Source organism: Protopterus annectens, chromosome 6.part0 (assembly GCF_019279795.1).
Source record: "Protopterus annectens isolate FY-2018-M chromosome 6.part0, PAN1.0, whole genome shotgun sequence".
NCBI classification, from domain to species: domain Eukaryota; kingdom Metazoa; phylum Chordata; order Ceratodontiformes; family Protopteridae; genus Protopterus; species Protopterus annectens.
In genome coordinates this window covers 599,567,845-599,591,460 of record NC_056737.1, presented here as the reverse complement: position 1 = coordinate 599,591,460, position 23,616 = coordinate 599,567,845, and the positions used below count along the sequence as shown (strand labels likewise).

The 23,616-nt window shown below is 45.5% G+C and overlaps 1 protein-coding gene across 2 annotated transcripts in view; it reads left to right on the top strand.

The window, feature by feature from the left end:
• Positions 1-23,616, top strand: part of PRPF39 (pre-mRNA processing factor 39) — a 1,439,843-nt gene that overhangs the window by 1,225,095 nt on the left and 191,132 nt on the right. The window contains exons 11-12 of one of the 2 annotated variants that reach the window (XM_044074272.1): positions 18,824-18,905; positions 18,993-19,067. In XM_044074272.1, the coding sequence (XP_043930207.1) occupies positions 18,824-18,887 (64 nt within the window). In that variant the 3' untranslated portion in view covers positions 18,888-18,905; positions 18,993-19,067. Of the gene's footprint in view, positions 1-18,823; positions 18,906-18,992; positions 19,068-23,616 lie in introns of those variants that run through there. The other variant, XM_044074271.1, reaches the window with a different exon arrangement.

Here is a 23,616-nt window from a genome sequence, read left to right as displayed (position 1 = left end):
TGCATGGTCAGGCCCATATGCCTAAAAAACAAATGATAAGAATGGCTGAAGACCTTATTACTTTAATTAGGGGAAGCCAGCCTTCTCCCGCTAAGAGACCTAGAACTGATTTTTCTTCTGATTCTTCTGATCGGGATTCTGAAATTTCTGTTTGTTCTGGTTACCAGGATTTGCCCCTTACCTACCTATGAGGATTCTGATGCAGAGGATTCCCCTCCAGAAGATTTTTCCTTTGGTGAAACCTTGCACACTCTTAGGGAACATTTCCGCTGGAAAGTCAGGATTACTCTGACTCCAAAAAACGGCTTAGGGAATTCTTACTCCTCCCTCAACACAGGCCTTTAACTATATCTTCTGTTCTGGACATTGCAGATGATGCCTTCTTGGAATCTAGCCTGGCCCCAGGCACTTTACTTCCAGCTCCCAGGAAACCTGACAGGTTTTACAGAGTACCTGACTCTCACAAGTTCCTTTTCAGGAATCCTACTGCGGACCCAGAGATCATTTCCCAAGGTCCTAAAGGCATTAAGGCCACTACTGCCAAAACCCCTACCCCCCCGATAGAGATTCAAGGGCCTTGGGCAGATGAGGTAAGAAGGGGGTGTACACTTCTACTACTTTGGCCATTAGGGCCTTAAACTGCTAGTTTCATATGTTAAAGTATCAGCAGCATATTATGGGACTACTAAAACAGAAAATTATGTTGATTCCTGACTCTGCTGAAAATAAAGAATTACAGGATTTAATGCATTCTGCTGAACAAGTTGGTAAACATACTTTGCAATGTGGTTTTGACTCTTTAGAAGCATCTTGCAGGGCTGCTGTCACTGGGTCTTGGCTTAAAGAGCAAAATTTGCCAGATCATGTTAAAGCTAAATTACTGGATGCTCCCTTAAACCAAGACTGCCTGTTTGGCAACAAAGCCGAAGAAGTCCTTAAAAAGATGGAGGAAAAAGCTAAATCTATGCAAACTGTTAAAGATTTCCTACAAGTACAGCCTCCCAGATTTAGTAGGCATTGGCCTTCTAAGAATTGGTCCTTTCCTGTCTCTTCCAGGCCTTCAGTCCAAACCCAGGAACAGCAGACCACCTAGGCTACAATCTCGAGATACTCACAGGCCTAAGCAGTGGGGGGCTCCGACTTCCAAAGCTGGAAGTAGTAAGACACCCCCCTATGGAAAAATGTCACAATGACTTAACCTTAAACCTTCCAAACCCTGCTCAACTGCTTGCTCCCTTAAGGGGAAAGATCACCCTGCATGCAAAAAACTGGCAACTCATTACCCAGGACAAATGGATTTTAAATATAGTTGACCAAGGATATAGGTTCCACTTACACACCTTACCAACCCCAAACGATTGGCCAGACCTACCCCCAAATCAGTGGGCAGAGGCTCAACAGCAGGTTCTCTCTTTTTAAGGGCTATTCGACCTGTTACAGCAGAAGAAAGGGGACTAGGTTTTTACTCAAGACTTTTCCTGCTACCCAGAAAAGACAGCTCCTGGCGTCCTATCCTGGTCCTCTCCATTCTAAACACCATTTTAGTAATCCCAAAAGTCAAAATGCTAACACTTCAACAGCTGCTTCCTTTGTTAGGCAAAGATGCCTGGTTGGCAACCTTAGACTTAAAGGAAACTTACCTGCACTTTCCAATAAGGGAATCTTGCAGGAAATACCTATGCTTCAGAGCAAGCTCCATGCACCATCAGTTTTCTGCACTTCCCTTTGGCTTATCTACTGCACCCTGGGTATCCACAAAGTGCCTATCTACAGTCATTGCATTTTGGAAGCAAAGAAAAATTCCAATATACCCATACCCATACCTGGACAATTGTCTAATTCAGGCAGAAAGCCAGGACATGCTACTAAAACATCTGGCATTTATAAAGACACTTCTAACCTCACTAGGGTACACCATAAACGAAAAGAAATCTCATCTAGTACCTGCCAACAAATTGCTTTCCTGGGAGCAAGCTTGAACACAACTTCCAAGATGGCTTACTTCACGCCAGAAAAACAAGTTTGACAGTCTACTTCAAACTACTGTCCACAAAGACCCAGCTATCTGCAAGGAAAATCCTGCAAGCCCTGGGGTTCATGGCCTCTTGCATTCTTCTAATTCCATATGCAAGACTGCATATGAGGAAACTACAATGGTATCTAAAAAGTCTATGGTGTCAACATTCTCAGGACCTGGAATCAATGATTCCTATCATTCCTTGTATAAAGACAGAGTTCCTTTGGTGGGCAGAGGCCTGCTTCCACAACAAGGGGCTCCCATTCACTCTGCCCCCTGCCGCCCAAACCCTAACAACAGACACATCAGACTATGCATGGGGGGGCTCACTTGGCAGGGCAGTGCATTCAGGGCAAATGGAACCCGAGTCAGATGCACCTGCATGTCAATCAAAAGGAAATGTTAGCTGTACAGAATTCCCTGACCATCTTCAAGGATCACATTCTTCCAGGACAATTATTGGTAAAGACAGACACCACCACTGTTATGTGATACATAAGCAAGCAGGGGGGGAACCCACGCGTACCCTCTCTGCAGACTAGCCATGGCTCTGTGGAACACAGCCTTGAGCTACCAAGTGACACCTACAAGCTCAATTCCGGCCAGGCAAGCTAAATTCACTGGCAGACGACCTAAGCGTAAATCTCATGGACCCACACGAGTGGAAACTAGAACCAAAGATATTCAACCTTTTGAGAAACAAATGGGGGAATCCAGAGATGGACCAGTTTGCCTCCCCTCAGAAAGTACAGATGTTAAGTTGTCAATCTCGCCTTCATTCTTGCTGGATGGGTTCGGAGCCGATCCTCGGCTCCGACTCGGCACTTGCTTTAGCTTAGGAACTCCTTTTACCAGCTCGAGGCAACCCTATATCCCATGATGCAAGGCGGAACTACCTCAGATCTCATTTGCCGCTTAGCGAAAGAGGTCTCCTTTGCCAGCTGAGGTAAGTGATTTTCGTGGTAAAATCAGAAAAGCTTAGTTAGGGTCTTAATTTCCCCTTTTTATTCATAGTATAGTCTGTAGTCAGTTACAGCCCACCCTATTCACTTTTTCAAAAATTTATAACTTTATAATCTTTAGTGTAAAGTTTTAGTTAGGCCTAAAACCCCTTTGGTTAATCCCTTCCTGTGTGTTGTGTGTAGGGGATTAATTTTGTGTGTTTGTTGGGGTTTGTGTGTGTTACTTCCTCCTAGGTTATGTCTAGGGAAGGCAAGGTTCAGGCTAAGAAGTGTGACTCGTGCTGTCAGAAAATGTCTCTGACAGACGGTCACACTTCTTGTGTTTATTGCCTGGGGCCTGTGCACCTGCAGGACTCCTGTGCTTTGTGTCACTCTTTAGCCAGAGAGTCCTGCAGGAAAGGAGGAATAAACTTATCCTCCGTGGCTTACTTAAGCCAGAAGGTTCTCCCTCTAAAGCAGGGTCTGGGAAACCTTCTAAGCCACCGAAGGCTCAGGCTTCAGTATCCAAGCCTCCTCCGTGGCTCGCTCCGGAGCCGAGATCGCTCTGGTTGGAACCAATGTTTCTACCATTAAGTAGTAGGTTCGGCCGCTGGCTCCGATACCCTGTCTACTGTGGCCTTGTCGGCCGGCTGGAGCCGACACCTTATCCAGCATCGGAGCCGAAACCTCGGCTCCATCTGGAGTTCAGGGACTTCGGCTCCGATGGCTTCGTCCCGAAAGAGGTCTCAGTCCCCTTCTTTACTGAGTATACACTGCCCAGGGTCTCCTTTTGCCGGAACGGAGCCATCGGAGCCGATCTCCGAGATCTTCCAGGCTGTCTGACCACGACTTAGAGAGGGTGGTAAGCAGGCTGTTGAAGTCTCAGGCACTGGCCCAAATGCTACATAGCCCGTCTCAACAGACTTCGCTATAGCCTCACCCTTGAACTTCCTCCTCCGACTCCACACCTCAGTTCGGAGCCGCAGCTTTTCGCCACAGCGTCTGTTTCGCTGCCGGCGCCGATACATCCTTCGCTCAGTCGCCTCGGCTCCGATCTCCTCCTTGAGGCCTTCCTTGAGGGATCCGGTCGCGGTTTCCACTGTCGGCTCCGAGGGGCTAGTGGCATCGGACCCTTGTCCGACCCGCCTCCCTCTCGGGCTTCGGCTTTGGTAAGCTCGGCCGACATCGGCCTCGGAGCCTTCCCTCTCATTGGAGCCGGGAATTCCTGTTTCCTCGGAGCGGGGATATTCCGGCCTCCCGGGGAGGGGAGCCTTTGAGGTGATGAGGAGTGTCCTGGCCTCTGAGCCTGGTCAACGGTCCATCCCTCTAGCTCCTCCCTCATCAGTGCCTGCAGACGACTCTTGCCAGCCTCTTGCTCTCAGGCCCAGGGATCCATCGCCCCAGGTTTCCCCACTGGGAATTTCCTCCTCTTCCGAGGTTTCTCCTGATCCTGCAGGGGAACCCCCTAGGAAGAGGACGTGTAAGAGGAAACACACAGACTCCCCTGAGTCTACTGCATCTGATACCGACTTAGAAGAGTCGGAGGGTTCCCCACGGTCCCCCTCTGAGGATGTCTCCTTTTCAGACATCCTTGAGCTCCTCAAACAGAGGGGGAATTGGCCCTCCATTGACCCCTCCGAGGATGAGTCGGTATACCTGGAGGCTTTGGATCCCGACCCTCCACCTCCTGGGTGTCTCCGCCTTCACCCACTTATGCAGGTAGTGGCTCAGAAGGCGTGGCTCCAGATTCTGTGGAACCTGTCCCCAGGAGACCATCCAAATTCATCATGGCCCCTTCGGACAAACAGTTCCTTTCCAAGGGTGTCTCTGTGGATGCTATAGTGGTGGCGGCGGCCACTAAGAAGGAGCTGGCGGATCCTTCAGTACCTGTCCATCCTCCTAACAAAGATTCTAGGACCATGGACAGGTATGGAAAGCGGATGTTTTCTTCAGCGACCTTTGCTATGCGTTCGCTAAATTATCTTTGTCACTTCACCAGGCTTCAACGAGATATTCTCAAGGAACTGGGTGAAGTAGTCCAGGATCCTTCTGCTGCTGGGGCTCAAGAAAAGATTGCCTCGCAGCTTGCAATCCTGAATTCCATATCTAACTCCTCCATGCGGCTCATATCTTATGCGGCCGATGGAGCGAGCAGGGCCGCAGGCACAGGAGTTGCTCTTAGACGCCAAGCCTGGATGCGGCTTTGTAATTTTGCGGACCCCTTTAAGGCGTCCTTCACTAATACCCCCTTTGATGGTTCGGCTTTGTTCGGACCTCAGGTGAAGGATACCTTGACCAGGTGTGAGCAGGACGGTAAAACTCTTTCTGCCGTTGAGTCCAATTTTCCACTCCTTCTAGACCGTATCCCAAGGGTCAGAAGGGGGGAAACATGTGGTTCCGTAAAGCCCAAGGAGCTACACCGGACACACGTGGTCATTTTACCCCCAGAGGCAGAGGGGGTAACAATAATAGATGCTGCCCTAGAGGCAGGGGGGGGTCCTCAGAACCAGGGCAACAGGGAGTCTCTTCCTGAGAAGCCCTTTCAGCATCCCTGAGGTGTTACCCGACTGTCCACCCTTGGAGGCAGTCGGGGGAAGGATTTCACTGTACCCAGTAGCCTGGCAATCCCTATCACAAGAGATGTGGGTACAGTCGATCATATCCGAGGGTTACAAAATCCCTTCAAAGGTTTCGTGCCTCAACAATCCCTTCCAGTCATCTCACCCGGTCAAAGGGATTTGGCAGAACAGGAGGTTTCAAAGCTCCTAGATGAAAGAGCCGTCCAGACTGTGCCGGCAGACCAGGTAGGATCCGCGTCTACTCGAGATTCTTTTGGTCCCCAAAAGGACGGGAGATTGAGACCAATATTAGACCTGAGCAATCTAAACAGATTTGTCAAGAAGGCAAGATTCCGGATGGTCACGCTTCAGTCTATTCTGCCCTTTCTGGGCAAGGACAACTGGATGTGCTCTATAGACCTTCAGGATGCGTACTATCACATAAAGATTCACAGACGCCCAGAAGGTTTCTCCGCTCGGCTAGGGACCAGTCATTACCAATTCAGAGACCTGCACTTTGGCCTCACTTAAGCGCCCAGAGTGTTTACCAAATGCATGGCAGTGGTGACAGCTCAACTGAGACGCCAAGGATTCCAGGTGTTTCCTTATTTGGACGACTGGCTCCTCTCCGCCACCACCAAGTGTCAGCTTCTTCAGTCCAGAGACTACACTCTTCAGCTTTGCAGGAGTTTGGGAATTTCAGTAAATTTCGAAATCTTCTCTGCTGCCTTGCCAATCTATCACCTTTATAGGCAGAATTAAACACCGTCAAAATGTTAGCCAGGCTAACAGATCAAAGAATTCTGGACATCCAAAAATTGCTCGGATTCTATTGCAAAGCAACAAAATCAAAGCCAGATTTATACTGAAGGTTCTAGGTCTGATGGCTGCGCCATTGTTCTTCTACCACTGGCTCGCCACATGCGCCTTCTGCAGTGGATGCTATTCACGCAGTGGTCGCACAGTCTTCCGATGAGGCACGAAATCTTAGTCACACAGTCGTGCAGAGCTCATCTGAACTGGTGGATATCTTCCCCTCTTCTTCATCAGGGCCGACCTTTATTCCCTCCTCCAGTTGCCACAGTCACTACGGATGCCTCTCTGATCGGGTGGGGGGGGCATTATCAGGGCAGGATGGTCCACGGGACGTGGCAACCCATAGAATACCATCTGCACATAAATGTCCTGGAGATGAGAGCAGTGCTTTTAACGTTGCAAGCCCTCGACGACTTTCTTCCCACGGGGACTATTGCAGTACAAACGGACAACATGTCCATGGTCTGGTACATCAACAAACAGGGCGGGACCAGATCCTATCCATTATGTCGAGAAGCTCTCAGACTTTGGCAATGGGCAATCTCTTCTCAGCGGTTTCTGATAGCAACGCACATCCCCGGCAGGTCCAACCTATTTGCGGACAGGCTGAGCAGATCCATTCTGATGCCTCGTGAGTGGTCTCTCAATCAATCTGTAGTGGATCAGATATTTCTGAAGTGGGGCACTCCTTGTTGCGATCTTTTTGCTACTCCTCAAAACAACAAGTGCCCGATTTTTCACTCTTTCCCCTTCCAGGCCAACCCCTGAGAGACTCTCTAACCCAGGATTGGCCCCGGGGACTTCTGTACGCTTTTCCCCCCTTTCCATTGATTCCACAAGTCATTCAGAAAGCCACCGTTTTGAGAGCCAAGTTGATCCTCATTGCCCCATATTGGCCTCGACAAATTTGTTTCCGTCTCTGCATCGTCACCTTCTGGTGCAGCCCTGGCATCTGGACCCAGTTCCGGATCTCTTGATCCACCAGTCGGGTCAGCAGCACCGGGCCAATTCATTCTCTCAACCTCACTGCTTGGTTGCTCCACTTCCTTCCCTAGCCAGGCTACCGATGATTTCTGACTCAGTCAGAGACATTTTAGTGTCTTCTTTGAAGTCGTCCACTAGGACTGTTTATTCTAGCAAGTGGCGACGTTTTTCTATTTGGGCAAATTCCAGAAATATTGATCCCTTTACTGCTCCTGTACATTCTGTTTTAGATTTCCTGGCGGAGGTTTTTCATTCAGGATCCTCTTCATCTACAGTCAAAGTACAACTGGCTGCTATTTCCAAGTATCATGTTGGCTTGCATGACAATAACATTATGTCTCATAGATTATGCAAGGCCTTTCTTAGAGGAGTTTTTCTCCTAAAACCACCTATAAAGCATCCTCCTCCGCAATGGGATCTAAACTTAATGTTGGCATCCTTGATACTACCTCCCTTCGAACCGTCTGCTTCATGTTCTTTGAAGTTATTGACCTGGAAAACTATTTTTACTGGCTGTCACTTCTGCAAGAAGGGTTTCAGATTCAAGCTCTCTGCATTCGCTCCTTATTTGGTTTTTCATAAGGACAGGGTATCATTAAGAACTAACCCTTCCTTTCTCCCCAAAGTCGTGTCTCAGACCAATATTAACCAATCTATAGATCTACCAGTCTTTTTCCCAAACTATTCCGACAGAGCTGAACAGAAACTGCATTTTTTGGATGTCCATCGTCAGCTCAGGTATTATTTGCATAGAACTAAACAATTCAGAAAATCGGACCAATTATTTGTCTCCTATGCAGAAAACAGGATAGGTCTTCCAGTTTCTAAAGTGACCTTATCCAGATGGTTGACTTCCACCATTTCCTATGTGTACTCTCTCAGAGGCAAACAGCTATCTTCTAAACCAAAAGCACACTCAGCCAGATGGTTATCTTCCACCATTTCTTACGTGTATTCGCTCAGAGGCAAGCAACTACCCTCTAAACCGAAGGCACACTCAACCAGGAGCCTATCCACTTCTACAGCCTTTCAGGATAGGCTACCAATTGATACCATTTGTGCAGCAGCTACTTTGGCCACTCCTCATACCTTTGTCTCTCATTACAAATTAGATTTGGCCTCCAGGGACAGAGCCAGTTTTGGTTCCACAGTTCTCAAGAGTCTGTTCCATTGAGCCACCCGGGATACAGGTGCTAGGACGGCCCCAGCCAGCAAGAATGAAGGCGAGATTGACAACTTAACATTTAGAAGTTATGTACCTACCATAGCGTTCCATGTTAGTTGTGTTCTCGCCTTCTTTCTTAAGGCCCTCCCTCCTTCCCCCTGGCCTGGACAGATCTTGAAGAGTTCCTATTAGGTTGTTTTCCTCCTGAGCCTTCATATGAGGACTTCTATTAGGAACTTGTGTTCCTAATTGTTAGGATAGTCTTTAGCAGGGTAGGTTAGCTACCAAACGAGATCTGAGGTAGTTCCGCCTTGCATCATGGGATATAGGGTTGCCTCGAGCTGGTAAAAGGAGTTCCTAAGCTAAAGCAAGTGCCGAGTCTGAGCCGAGGATCGGCTCCGAACCCATCCAGCAAGAAAGAAGGCGAGAGAAGACAACTAACATGGAACGTTATGGTAGGTACATAACTTCTAATTTTGTACCTACCATAAATGTAGATGTCCGATAGGAATGCATCTGCAGTCCTTACAAATGGGTTGTCCTGTCGTCAGGCAGCCCTTCGGTCGGCCGGATTCCAAAGTCTGGGTCTGGCCTCGGCTGGTGTCGCACTTCACCCGACGTCATAGCTGCAGTTATTCGGGTATAAAGGCATCAGCCGACGCCATTTTCCTCAGTGTTCCTTGCCCCAGATGCCAGGTGCCCTCTTGGAAGGCTAAATTTGGATAAATGCCAATGATTCCAAATAGTAGAGAGCAAACACAAAAAATAAACATGTATGTACATATATACAAACAAATACACCATAATAGATCCCCCCCAAGCTAGCTGAAGGCTGGCAAATACCCTAGGAGTACCTCAGAGGGGAAGGTGGGTGGGTAATCCTGACTGCAGATGCATTCCTATCGGACATCTACATTTATGGTAGGTACAAAACTGTACTCTGTCCTTCAAGGATGCATCTGCAGTCCTTACAAATGGGTAGAATACCATAGCTAAACAAGGGGAGGAGGAAAGAGTAGTGATTATGGTGTAGCTAGGATCCCTTGCAAAACAGCAGTGGCAAAACCTGCTCGGGATCTAGAGTATAAAGGTAAATTGTAATGCTTGGCAAATGTATGCACGGAGGTCCAAGTAGCAGCCTCTGTAATGTCCTTGGTAGCCACTCCTCGTAAGAAAGCTGTGGTAGTGGCTGTAGCCCTTGTGGAGTGAGGCCTGATGTTCTCTGGAGTTTTCTTTCCATGGTAGGAGTAACAAAATCTAATGCAATTTCCTATCCATTTGGAGATTGTCTGTTTTGAAATTGGTTTTCCTTCCTTTCCTGTGGCATATGCTACCAGAAGCTGGTCAGTTTTTCTATTGGACTTAGTCCTGTCCAGGTAGTAGCGTAACTGTCTGTGTACATCCAAGGTATGCAAAAGTCTTTCTCCCCTGTTCTGTGGGTTTGGGAAGAATGTAGGTAGGTGGATAGCCTGATTTAATGACACTCTGGATACCACCTTAGGCATAAATGTAGGATTTGTTCTCATGGACACTCTATCTTGATGGAAGATCAGGAAGGGTTGTACTGCCATTAATGCCTGTAGTTCAGAGACCCTTCTTGCTGAAGTTATTGCCAGCAGGAAAGCAGTCTTCCAAGATAAGTATTGTAATTCTGCTGTTGCTGTTGGCTCGAAAGGAGGAAGTGTCAATTTTTCTAGCACAAAGTTCAAGTCCCATGCTGGCAATGGTGGTTTCCTGGGAGGTTTTACATTTTTAATTCCTCTCAGAAACTGTCTGAGCAGGGGATGAGAGAAGACAGGAGGATCCGAGCTGTATTGTGCTGAAATAGCTGATGCATGTATCTTGATGGAAGAATAGGACAGGCCTGTGTGGAAGAGCTCTGCCAAGTACTCCAGGATGTTGGCCATGTTTACCAGAGTCACATCATCTCCCTTTGCAGTACTCCAAATGAGATATCTTTTCCATTTTGCTGCATAATTCTTTCTTGTTGAAGGTCTGCGAGCCTCCAGGATTATGTCTTTAACCCTTTGGGATAAGTTTGGGTTAATTGCTGTTATGTAATGTTCCAGGCAGTTAGCTGCAGTGTTTTCAGGTTTGGATGCAGGATGTTGTAGTTGTTCTGTGGTAACAGTAATGGGATCAGGGGTAGTGTCCATATTTGTTCCCGAGACATGCTCCTCAGCAATGGGTACCAATGTTGTCTTGGCCAGTCTGGAGCTATCAGAATGATCCTTGGACGGTCCTCTTTGATCTTCAGAAGCACCTTGTGCATCAAAGGAAGTGGTGGAAATGCGTATGCTGTCAGGTTTTTCCAACTGAAAGATAGGGAGTCCACCTTCCAAGCAAGTGGGTGGTACGTCCTTGTGCAGAATTCCTTTAGCTGGTGATTGAATGGGGATGCAAACAAGTCTATTTGTGGTAATCCCCATTCCCTTGTGATGGCTTTGAAGATGTCCGGATGAAGCATCCATTCGTGGGCATCTGTGGTTGTTCTGCTTAATATGTCTGCTAGAATGTTTTCTTTTCCGGTACAAAAATTGCTTGTAACTGAATGTTGTAGCCCAGGGCCACATCCCATATGTCCAGTGCCAGCCGGCATAGAGGATATGAATGGGTGCCCTCCTGTTTGTTGATGTACCACATAACTGTGGTGTTGTCTGTCCTTATCATCAACTGACCTTCTTGGAGAAATGGTCTGAATGACTGGATTGCCAATTTTACTGCCAGCATTTCCTTTAGATTTATGTGTAGGCAGCTGGTCTTGAGTCCATAAGCCTTGTATGCACTTGCCCTGCATGTGTGCTCCCCAACCGAGGTCTGAGGCATCTGTCGTGATGGTTTGGCTTGGTTGGCTGTTGCAGAAGGGCAATCCTGTGTTTGATTGACAGGCCTGAGCCCACCATAGGAACTCTTGTTTCAGGCATGGGATTGTTGGGATTTTGGTTTCTAGGCTGTGCTTGTGTTGGGACCACAAATTCCTTAGGTACCACTGTAGCTTTCTCATATGCAGTCTGGCATGAGGGACCAGAATTATGCAGGATGCCATGAAGCCTAGAGCTTGCAGTACTTTTCTTGCAGTTAGGTGGTCCTGCTTTGTTAATGCCAAGAAGTAGAGAGGTAGTTGCTCTTTCTTTTCTGCAGTTAGGAATGCCATTTGTTTTGATGTGTCCAGCTCTGCACCCAGAAAGGTTATTCTTTGGGATGGAATCAGCCTTGACTTTTTATATTGACTGTATATCCCAAGGCTTGCAGCAGGTAAATGACTCTTTGTAAGTCTTCTGCTAGCTTGCTTTTGTTGTCCGCTTGTATCAGGCAGTCGTCCAGGTAGGGATAAATTTGGATTCCCTGAAGTCTGCAATGAGCAATTACTGATGCCAGGCATTTCGTGAACACTCTGGGCGCAGTAGATAAGCCAAAGGGCAATGCTGAAAATTGATAATGCTCTGATCCTGCAAGAAATCTGAGGTATCTTCTGCAAATTGGTCTTATGGGGACGTGCAGGTATGCCTCCTTGAGATCTAGAGTTACCAGCCAAGACTCCTTGCCCAGCATGGGAAGAAGCTGCTGTAGGGTCAGCATTTTCAATTTTGGAACAATAAGGAATGTGTTTAAAGCGGACAGGTCTAGAATGGGTCTCCATTTGTTTTCTTTTCTTGGTACCAGGAAGAGTCTGGAGTAAAATCCCTTTCCTTGCTCCATAGATGGTACCTTTTCCACAGCTCTCATTCTTAATAGCTGAGATATTTGTTTTAGAGCTTCTGTCCTTTGAGTAGGTGGTAGGTTTGGCATTCCTCTCTTCCCTAGTAGAGTATGGAAATGGTACCTGTAACCTTGGTCTATAGTTTGCAAAATCCATTTTTCCCTTGTGATGCAATGCCAGTTTTTTGAGAATAAGGTTAGTTTTCCGCCTAAGGGTGCTTCTAGTTGTTCCCTGGTAGGCGGTGCCACTGTCAAGTCACTGTGATTGAGTTGTTGTAGTGGTGGTGGCTGCGTCTGTGCCTCGCTGGTTGTTACCTTGCCATTGGCGTCCCCTGTAGGCACCCCTGGATTGGTTTCTGCCTCTTGAACGCCTATTCCTGCCTCTCGAGCCTTAGAGGAGTCCGGAAAGGACCAATTCTTGGAGGGCCAGTTCCTGCTAAACCTTGGAGGTTGAACCTGTAAGAAATCTTTCACCGTTTGTACAGATTTCGCCTTCTCTTCCATCTTTTTTAGCACCTGCTGAGCAGGGGAACCAAATAAATTGACCTTGTCCATGGGTGCATCCAAAAGCTTTGATTTGACATGGTCTGGTAATGCCTGTTCTTTCAACCATGCATGTCTCCTGATAACTGTGCCAGTCATGGCTGATCTAAAGGAAGCCTCCAGCGTATCATAGCCACATTTTAAAGAATGGTTACTAACCTGCTGTATGTTATGTACCATTTCCTGAACATATTTTTTATCTAAAGATTCTTCAGAGGAAAGCTTTTTAGTTAACTGGTCAAGCATAAACTCTTGATATTGAATCATATGAAATTGGCAGTTCAAAGCCCTAGCTGACAAAGAAGCAGAAGTGTAAACTTTTTTACCCCATCTCTCTAAGGACCTGGATTCCCTTTCAGAGGGGAAGGGGTTTTTAGTAGAAGTAGCAGCTACAGCTTTAGGGCCCTGGGCGATGGTCTCTGGATCTGCAAAAGGAGCCTTGTATAAATGGTGATGAGTGTCCGGGACCCTGTAGAACCTATCGGGCTTAGCAGGAGCCGGAGGTAATGAATCAGGGGCAGTGCAAGCATCATTAAATGCATCATCTACAACAGAAAGAACTGGAGGTATAGCTAAAGGCCTATGTTGTGGCAAATGTAGAAAGGTTCTAAGCCTTTTTCTGGAGTCTGAGAAATCTTGGCCCTGCCACTGAAATTGTTCCCTCATAGCATGCAATGTTTCCCCAAAGGAAAATTCCTCAGGTGGAGAGGCTGAAGGAATGGACTCTTCAGCATCAGAGTCTTCGTAAGGAGAATAAGAAGCCTCAGGAAGGTCTGTATGTTCTGATTCATTAGAGGAACCATCAGTGGATACTGGTTCAGGGGGCTCTGCTCTAGGTCTCTTTTCTGGAGGTGGGAGAGAGGACCTGTCTGGATGAGGCTGGGATCCACGAATTAAAGAAATTAAATCCTCAGCCAAAGATAGCATATGAGAGCTAGTGCTGGGCCTGTGTGAGGGGGATTTGGCAGGCACAGATTTTGAAGTTTTGGCTGCTTTAGCCCTGGCAAAGGCCTTAATAGACATGGCTGCAGGAGGCCTAGCAGCTCCACGTGCAGGGGTTGAAATATCCAGGGGAATTGTGTCTGATAATTCCTGAGAAACCGCAACAGAAGGCTGGATTTCAGAAGCAGTTTCTACCAGGTTAGAGGAGGCCTCGGTAGAAGGCATGGTTTCGGCTGGAGAAAGAACCGCTTGCTCGGTTTCGGCCGAAACCGAGACACTCGCGGTTTGCTTAATCGCGGTTTCGACCGAGACCGCGGACCGCGAGTTTCGGTCCTTTTCGTTTTTTTTTTAAATTTGCGTTGTCGGAGGATCCGACGGCATAATGTAGGCAAAATCAGAGCCGAAAATTTGTTCAGCAAACTCCGACCGACGTCTAAGCGTCCATCGGTTAAAAGAAGCGCAGGCTAGACAAGCTGCTACGTCGTGGTCTGGGCCTAAGCAATGTATACGGTAGGAGTGGAAATCTTTATGAGGTATTTGTTTCCCACAAGATAAACAGTTATTCACTTTCTCTGACATCGGCTGAGGCAAGAAAGAGTCCCCAACAGGGTACTTAGCTTTTTAGAAGTCTTCGAAATGGTATTCGGTAGTAGTAATCTCTGGATCTGTCCGACCGGCACTTGCGAACAGCTTCTGCTTCGGGCGCCACGCGGCAAGAAAGACTGAGGAAAATGGCGTCGGCTGATGCCTTTATACCCGAATAACTGCAGCTATGACGTCGGGTGAAGTGCGACACCAGCCGAGGCCAGACCCAGACTTTGGAATCCGGCCGACCGAAGGGCTGCCTGACGACAGGACAACCCATTTGTAAGGACTGCAGATGCATCCTTGAAGGACATCTACCAATTGGACAAATTCTGCACAAGGACTTCCCACAGTCAAGCTTGTAAAGTGGATGCCCTGTCCTTCACCTAAGAAAGCCTGTCAGGTTATGCCTTTCCCCTCTACCTCTCCTCTCGAAGGTTCTGCTAAAGATAAAACAGAACAAACCAAGGACAATACTGATTGCACCAGCCTGGCCCACGCCAGCACTGGTTTTACCCCCTCTTGCGCAGTATGTCACTGCTGGAACCAGGGCACCTGCCTCAGACCCCTTCCCTGCTGTCCCAGCAGGAGGGCTAGATTCTGCACCCTCAGCTCCAAACCCTGAACCTTGCAGCCTGGCTAATTCCTTGAACTGTCCAATAGCATCCATCAGTAAACAAGTGCTAGATGTCATTCTGGATGCAAGGAGGCCTAGTACTAGAAAATCCTCTGCTGAAAAATGGAAAAGATACTGTTCTGGTGCCAGACTCGGGATGGGCACAACAGTGCCCAGCTTACCGCATATTCTTCAGTATTTAACAGAAATGCTCCACAAGGGCCTTTCCTTCTCATCAATTAAAATTCATGCCGCTGCCATTTCAGCACATTATAATACTGAACCACCCCTCTTCTCTCACCCCCTGCTAAAGCAATTCCTCAGACGAGCCAAAAGTTTAAGACTACCCAGGAGAGCTCCTACTCTAGCCTGGGACCTTAGCTTTGTATTGGAAAAGCTCACTCTACCTTCTTTTGAGCCAGCTGCAACTGCAGATTTCTTGGAAAACAGCCTTCCTTCTAGTCAGCACTTCAGCAAGAAGAGTCTGAATTACAGGCCCTCATGGCAGTGGAGCCCTTCATCATCTTCCATGCAGACAGGGTGTCCCTCAGGACCAATCCTTCTTTTATGCCCAAGGTGGTGTCTAATGTGGCCTTTAATCAGTCCATTCATTTGCCGCCTTTTTTTTCCCTAATCCACAGATTTTATTTGGATAGGACTAAGCCTCTCAGAAAATCTGAACAGCTGCTAGTTGGCTTTGCTGCAGTGACAGAGGTGAAGGCCATTTCAAAGCAAACCATTTCTAAGTGGATAGCTCATTGCATTCATTTTTGCTACAAGCACCATGAAAAACCTACCCCACAGGGGATAAGATCACATTCCACCAGGGCTGCATCTACCTCCACAGCCTTTCTCAGAGGTGCCCCTACCAGGAACATCGTAGAAGCTGCTACCTGGAGCTCTTTACATACCTTCAACAAGCATTACCACATGCCTATTTTTTCTAAATCCAGAGCTGGTATTGCCACTGCAGTCTTGCAGGGCTTAATAGCTGGTCCTAATGCTCAATAACTTCCTCCTCCCTTCCTAAGCTTTGGGAATCAACCCAAATGTAATGACTGCAACAGTGAAGCACGAAGAACATAGTACATTTGTGTACATTTACCATAAATGTAGATGTTCAAGTGTATTCACTGTTGCAGTCCTGGTTACCCCCCCCCCCCCCCGACTTCTCTTGGCTATACTTTTCTTCTTGTTTAGTGTTTTTATGCTTTCTGGTGTATTTGCTTTTTGTTGGTGGTGTAACCTAACATATAATTGCTTCCCATTATGGGGGCACCTGATATCTGGGGCAAGAAAAACTGATGTAATGGCATCGGCCGCATGTTTTATACCCCTGACGATCTAACGTCATGGAAGAATAGACAGCATCCAACGCAGGGATCCAAGACTTTGATATTCAGGCCGGCTGAGGGCTACCTGCAGGCAGATAACCCAAATGTAATGACTGCAACAGTGAATACACTCGAACATCTACATTTATGGTAAGTGTACACAACTGTACTTGTTGAATGTACTGCTTTTCCTTTTATTGTCATTGAATGTGGTCTGTTTGGGCTATTGGAGTGAAGCCTTCATTGTAACTTACATGGCTATTTATATAGAAAAGTGTATTACTTGTTACTGCTGTGTATAAATCTGATGGTCTAACAAGGGCAAAAGCTCCCATGTATTTTTAACTTAATAAGCCATGGTTTAAACAGGCAATTTCAGCTGCAATCCACTTTTCTTTTCTGTGACGAGAATCAAAGTGATCCTTCACGTGGCTCTTACATAAGCTGTCAACAACAGCCTCTTTCAGTAATTCAAATGCCAGTGTCAATTGCAGTCGTTCCTATACAACTAGTTTCCCCTATTTTGTTGATTTTTTTTTCTTAAGGAAAACATCTACTTACCCTTAAGACTGGAAAACTACATTTCCTTATTACTAGGTTGCGTTTTGATACACATATATAAATATGTATGGATATATTGCGTGTGTGTGTGTGTGTGTGTGTGTGTGTGTGTGTGTGTATGTATATATATATATATATATATATATATATATATATATATATAATCTGTATATGGGATATATTTTTCTGAGGTGCAAGCCAAAACCAGTGGTCTATGGCTGTCCAGGTTTGCAGATGACTGCAAGCTAGGCACTGTCAAGTCCTCTAGTGATGTGGACATCCTCCAAGAGGGTCTTACCCAAACAAATGACTGGTGCCCAAAACATGGCCTCAAACTGAATGCCAAACAATGCATCATCGTCCCTTTGGAGAGAGTGACATCCCCATAAATTATCACATTGATAACAAGATCTTAAGCATGCATTCAGTTGTGATGGACTTGGGCACCCAGGTTGATAGTAAACTGACTATTGACCACCATAGTGTCTCAGTTGTACAGAAAGCTTAATACATGGCCCACCTCATTAGTAAGGGTGTCTTATCCAGGGACAAGGAGGTCATAACATCCCTGTATTCTTCCCTTATAAGACTCATTGTTGAGTACAACGCCACTTTCGACATGTACCTTACCAAGCATATGCAGCAGCTGGAGAGACCGCAAAGGTTCCAGACCAGGAAAATCCAGGGTCTCAAACACCTGTCCTATACAGATAGGCTAAAAGCCATGTCCCTCTAGTCAGTCTCGTACAGACTGCTCAGAGGTGACCTGTGTCTGGCATACAAAGCAGTCTCAGACTCAGCCTTGATGGAGTTGCTGCATATCAGTAAGTCAAACTCCACTCGCGCAATCCGCACGCAAGGTCTCAACCTTTTCTGTGACATTAATAGAACTTGTTGGCGGGTTAGATGTGTCCCAACGACTCCCCCATCTGTGGATTAGACTTCCTGTCGATGTCAGAGTACCTCACTAGCCCTCTTTAAGAGAAACCTGGACGACTGGTTGGGAAACAGAAAATATGCCCCTGGGATCCCACCTGTGCCCCTGCTGGACAGAAAAACAGGTGTTGACTTGGTGGGAATATGGGTGAAATTCTTGGCTAGGCTTATAAAGGCCTCTGAGCCAGTAGCCTGGTATCATCCTATGAACTTGTATATAATATATACACACACACACACACACACACACACATGTATGTGTTTGAGATATATCTGCCAGGCTTAAATTAGGGTATGTGTAAAGCTGTTTTTCATTATTGATGCAGGATAGTTCTATAATTAATAATGGGGAATTAACAGCAGCTAGTCATCCATTCTTTTCACTGCCCTTTAGTAAAGAGGAGAGCAGTCGACACTAACTTCAGTTTTTCTGAAATCAGGATCTTAGACACCTCGATAGTGATCCACTCGAGGATCTTATTGCAGATTAACTCATAAGTTCATAGATTAGTACAAGGCTAATTACCTTTGTGGGCCATTTTAAGTCTAGCAACTTACCCCATGTGAGAATCAAGCCCTGTACCTTGTATGTGTAAGGTAAACACCTTAACCATTACGCCAACCCTTCTACCAGTGGTTAGAATACAGATTTACAAAAAGATCCCAAGTTTTTCTGGCAATGTGTGCATACAAGCCTTTTTCATTGCAGTTTTTGATGCTTGCATCACCAGCCAAAGAGAAGGTGACATGCTAGGGAGGTTATTGTTAAGCAGGAGGAGGAGGAAGAAGGATGAGCTTATGTGGGCTGGCCATTTCTGGTGAGTTGTTGGACATTTTTAAGTTTTTATTTACTTAGTTTGTTATTCGTAGTAGTACATTGATCATACTAAACCTTTTAAAGATCTGCATGTTAATTACTGAGATTAGAAGAGTTGAAAGTCAAGAATTGCTAGTGTATGGTCTGAGTATTGTCACTTTCTGCTGAGAAAAAGGTCAGGATTTAGAAATTTTCTTTAAAGGCATATGTAATTGTTTGATTCCATTACCCTGCATTTAACAGTTGTTTTTGCACATTGACATGTTCTTTTTTTGGGTTTGCCTTAATGAGCTTCCTGCTGATTTGTAGATTCTTAAGGAACAAGTCAGCTTATGACCTAGCAACAACTGGAGATTTTCAGGTTGTCGTATAGGGGCTCTTAAACACACTGGTGAGTTTGTGTATTGACAGCCTTGTTTTATGCTGCACAGCTGTGCATTTAATGGAGATTAATGCACTTTCATTTTGTGTTCTGCAGGCTTACAAATGCATACGATGAACACCAGAGACTGCTGAAAGAATTAGATTCTTTAAAGAGGAAACCTGAAAATGGGTAAGCAACCTTAGATTGCAAAGATTAACAGCAGCTAAGAACTGCTTATCCCAACTAATTTGCCCATGTGGTACTGATGGATAAGAGGCGGTTCATAAAATTACAGCTTTTCCCTTCCCATCTTACAAAAACTACATGGTGTTTGTCACAAGCACTCTTGAACTGTTAATTTTTTTTTATGTAATCCCGTTTCAAAAGATATTCTAATATTCTTCCTTTCTATTTACTGTTTTCTTTTGTAATTCTACCTTGCACCTTCCGCTTGTGTCCTTATTCAGCTGTTTTTGAAAGGTGATACCCCCATGTTACGTGTAAGGTTGTGTGGTTATTTGAGTTTGTTATTCATTGTAGTGATCACCATCCATAGGATTTGCCAAAGGTCCTTTCAGTCTGACTTAGAGCTTTTGTGAACATCCCACACAAGTGTAACTCCTACTTCCTGATACTGGTCCAACATATGGCTTTTTATAAGTAGATCTTCGTACCATCATTCAGTTCTTTTTGCAGTGAAAAAGTTATCAGTCTTCTGCCATTCAGATCCCTGACAGATAACTTCTAGAGAATGTTAAGTTTCCGTTTGGGAACATTTTTAGACTTTAAGCTGTTATTGATATTGCCAGTCTTTGACTGGTTTTCCTAGCTCAGATTTTCTAAATTTGCTAAGGCCCATGATATCACCAAAGAAATACTTAAGGCCAAAGCTTTACCTGCTTAAAAAGTAAAACATTTAGAAGTTTTGATCCAGACTCTAGTGGGCCTTCTACCTCTGGTCTCCATTTCAAAAAGTATGCAAAATGGAGCAGTCCAGGAAAATTCCAGTGAACTATTCAGTTGACCGATGCTGAGAAGCCTTAGAAACAATGTTAGTCCCACAGGACCCTGCAGATTTCAGCACTCACGAGAGCTTGCTGGTTGATCCCCAGCCAGTTGTGGTGAGGTAGTGTTATCAGAGGTTGGAGCTGTTGCTTCATAGGTTTGCAAGGAAGCTACTGCCCAGCCTAGGTGCCATTTTCCAAGAGACACTAAAAGATATATGCTTCACCGAGTTTTTGTATTTCCTCCTGGATTGTATTTATCTGATATCATGACAGTTTTGATAGGTAACAGTCAGAAAAGCCTTTATAAAAAAATGTGTAGGCCTCATTCACCTGAAACTTTGCCTACTATCAACAGGTTGGGCCTGTGGCACAGGTTTCTGCTGTTATGCAGCTGTCACAGTTTGCCTTGGGTTATACAAAGTTGCTGAGGAGTTTCTTGTAACTTGGTAAAGGACAAGTCCCTTAGCCTGCACAATCCTCTGCCTTGGATGTACATCTTCTGTAAAGAACTAGAAAGGGTCCCATCAGATGGATCGATTACAGTCCGGCCTAGAAGAAGATATGATATGCTTATCATAGGTATCTTATCCATGAGGTATGATAGAAGTGATGAGACTGTTTCTTCAGATCTCCCCTCATTCTTCAGACCTCCCTTCATTTCAGAAGATGTATTGTTTGGCAACTCTTAACTTGTTACAGAAACGCTTTAAATGGGGTTCCAAGGAGGTGTCGGAGCCCAAGAAAACGTACCCCAGCTTGAGTTTGAGAGAACCCAATCACTTGTACATTCTGCATTCATTGACACAAAGGTGGGATCTCTGAAATCAGGCTCCCAGCTGCCTGGCAGTAGTCTGTGGAAACTGCCCAAGATTCAGAATAGGTTCCAAGCCTGAATAAGCTCTATAATAAGAGCAGGACACTACACTCTTTTGATAAAAATGTCAGTACCTTTGTCGTCATAGCATTTAGGTCAACTGATTGCCAGGTGTGCTTAACTAAATGTCAAGAAAAAGGTCCACAAACAGATTGAAGTTGTAGATTTAAAAACCTGTGATGAAAAAATGAAGGGCAAGGTATGCAGGCACATTGTAAATTGCTATGATGATGTAGATTACTGCAGCAGAGCAATAGCCATTGAGTGATCTTAAGGAGGCATGCCTGAATAGGATTGTAGCTTTGGTCCAAAAATGTAAAAGGGCAAGCCTGTAAATGAATCCCTGTGTCCTGAGTTAACCTTTGGACCACATCCCCAAGATTTTTGAAGCAGTTGAAAGAAATGGGCAAATTGATGGAGTCAGTGAACTAGATCTTCACCTTCCCATCCTTAAGTTGAGCAGAAACTAGCCACCTAAGCTGTGTGTTTTATACAGGAAAACAAAGCAGGGCAGATTAGTTTAAGAAAATAAAAGACACAGACATTGAGAGAAAGTAGGGGAGGTAGTAGTGGTAAAGATAAATTCCAACCCCCCATATTCGCAGAAGTACTCTAAACTTGTATTGATGGTGTCCCCAGCTCTACCTTTTCCTCTCTTTTTCCTTGCCCTCCTGCCCACTTCTTTGATGACAGGCTTAATCACCTCATGGACAAGTGTGTTCCATCTTACAGCCGGCTTTTGTATGAGGGACATTATCTTGCAGGGTTACAAGTTAAAGTGGAAAGCCATCCCCTCCTTCATATTCATGCCTTCTGTGCCTTACGACAAGGCATTTAACTGCTTGCTGGCACACTGTAAGAATTCCATCCAGAAGAGGAGGGTCAGGGCTTTTACACCATCTTTTCCTCATTACTCAGAAGAACAAGCTCTGTAGGCTTATTCTGGAGCTGTCAGTGCTCACCAGGTTTAAAATGCTGAGCTTGCATGTCATGCATCCTTTATTTTCAAGAGGAGTTTTAGATGCACTGAACCTAAATGATGCCTGTCTACATGTCCCTGTTCATTGGAGACCACGGTGATATTCAGAATGGATGACAGGCATTTTCAGCTTATGTTGCTCGCATTCAGCATCTCTCAGCATCATAGGTGCTCATTTTTTTGAGAATGTAAGGGCATCAACATTTACCCTTATTTGGATGACTGCCTCATTCATTCCTCTACGTTTGAAATGATTATCAGATCCCTGTCATTGATAATGGGTTGCCTGACTACTCTGGGCTCCTCTCAGAGATGGGGTACTTCTAAAGAGGTCAGATACCTTCCTTGGAGGTTTTTGCTCTTGGAGGTCTTCCAAGATAGCTGCACACTGACCTAAAGGTTGATTTCGGTTTTCCCAGTGTGAAAGCAGAAACTGAGGAAAAGAGGCCATTGAAACTGTCAGTTTGGGTAAAATTTAGTTAGTGGCTTAGTAAATACATTGCTTGGATGCCAACAAAGAATAAATTTGGAGAATCTGAGAGAAAGTCATCCAAAAAAGGAAGAGAGAAAACTTTTGCTGGATAGAATACCGCAGTTCAGCATAAAGCAGTTTAACATTTTAGAAGGAAAAAATAAATCAAATGAAACTCTGAAGGAATGCATCAGCTCAACAAAAGGCTGTAAAAGTAGAAGAAGCTTTAACTGGCTATTCAGATGAACTAATAAAACTGCAAAAATCAACAGTATGAAATGAAGTAAAGGCTAGCTAAGTGTGAAGCTTCTCATGAAGAGCTATTTCAGATAACAGTATAGATAGAAGATATTGCATACAGAAAAACCCTGAGATTTTCTCCTGTACTAGAAAAACTGGAAGGAAAATATAGTATTAATTTTATGATAAATGGGACCGGATGGTATGAGTCATACACGAGCTCCAAAATGAACTAGACCCTCACCTAAATTCACTGTTGAAACTCAGCCTTACCACAGGCTATGTACCCAAAAAATGGCGTACAGCAACAGTCATCCCGCTCCACAAAGGTGGTGCCACAACAGATCCTGGGAACTATTGCCCTATAAGCCTGACTAGCCTGGTCTGCAAAACTATGGAGCGAATCATCATGGAACTCATAAACAGAGACATTGGGAACCTCCCAACACTGGACCTTACCCAATTCGGCTTTGTTAAAGGCAGATCCTGTCGCCTAAACCTAGTTGACTTCTTTGAAACAGTTACCAAGGCCATAGATGAGGGAAAGGTAGTCCACACAGCCTACCTGGACCTCGCTAAGGCCTTCTAACACCATTCCCCACTCTGGCATCATAGATAAGCTGACCAGCTTGAACATTAACCTCTATGTCATGAGATGGGTTGCCAACTGACGCACGGATAGAACACACATGGTCAGAGTTGCGGGTGCCATGTCCGACTCTAAACCAGTTACAAGTGGCGTCCCACAGGGCTCGGTCCTGGGACCCCTCTTTGGTATATACTTCTTTGAGGTACAGGCAAGCACGGGAGGACTATGGCTGACCAAGTTCGCAGATGACTGCAAACTGGACTCTCCGGCTGACACAGCCATCCTCCAGAAGGGTCTCACAGAGACAGATACCTGGTGTCAGAACCATGGCCTCAAGCTAAATGCCAAAAAATGCATAGTCATCCCCTTTGGGAAAAACAAAGTGCCCATGAATTATCACATAGGTGGTAATCCACTAAGTATGGAAGATATAATTAGGGATCTGGAGACCCAGGTAGATAGCAACCTCTCCTTTGATAATCACATTGCCAAAGTGGTTAGAAATTCCTTCTATGTAGCCCACCTAATCATGAAAGGGTTCACATCTAGATCAAGAGAGGTCATTGTGCCCCTCTAC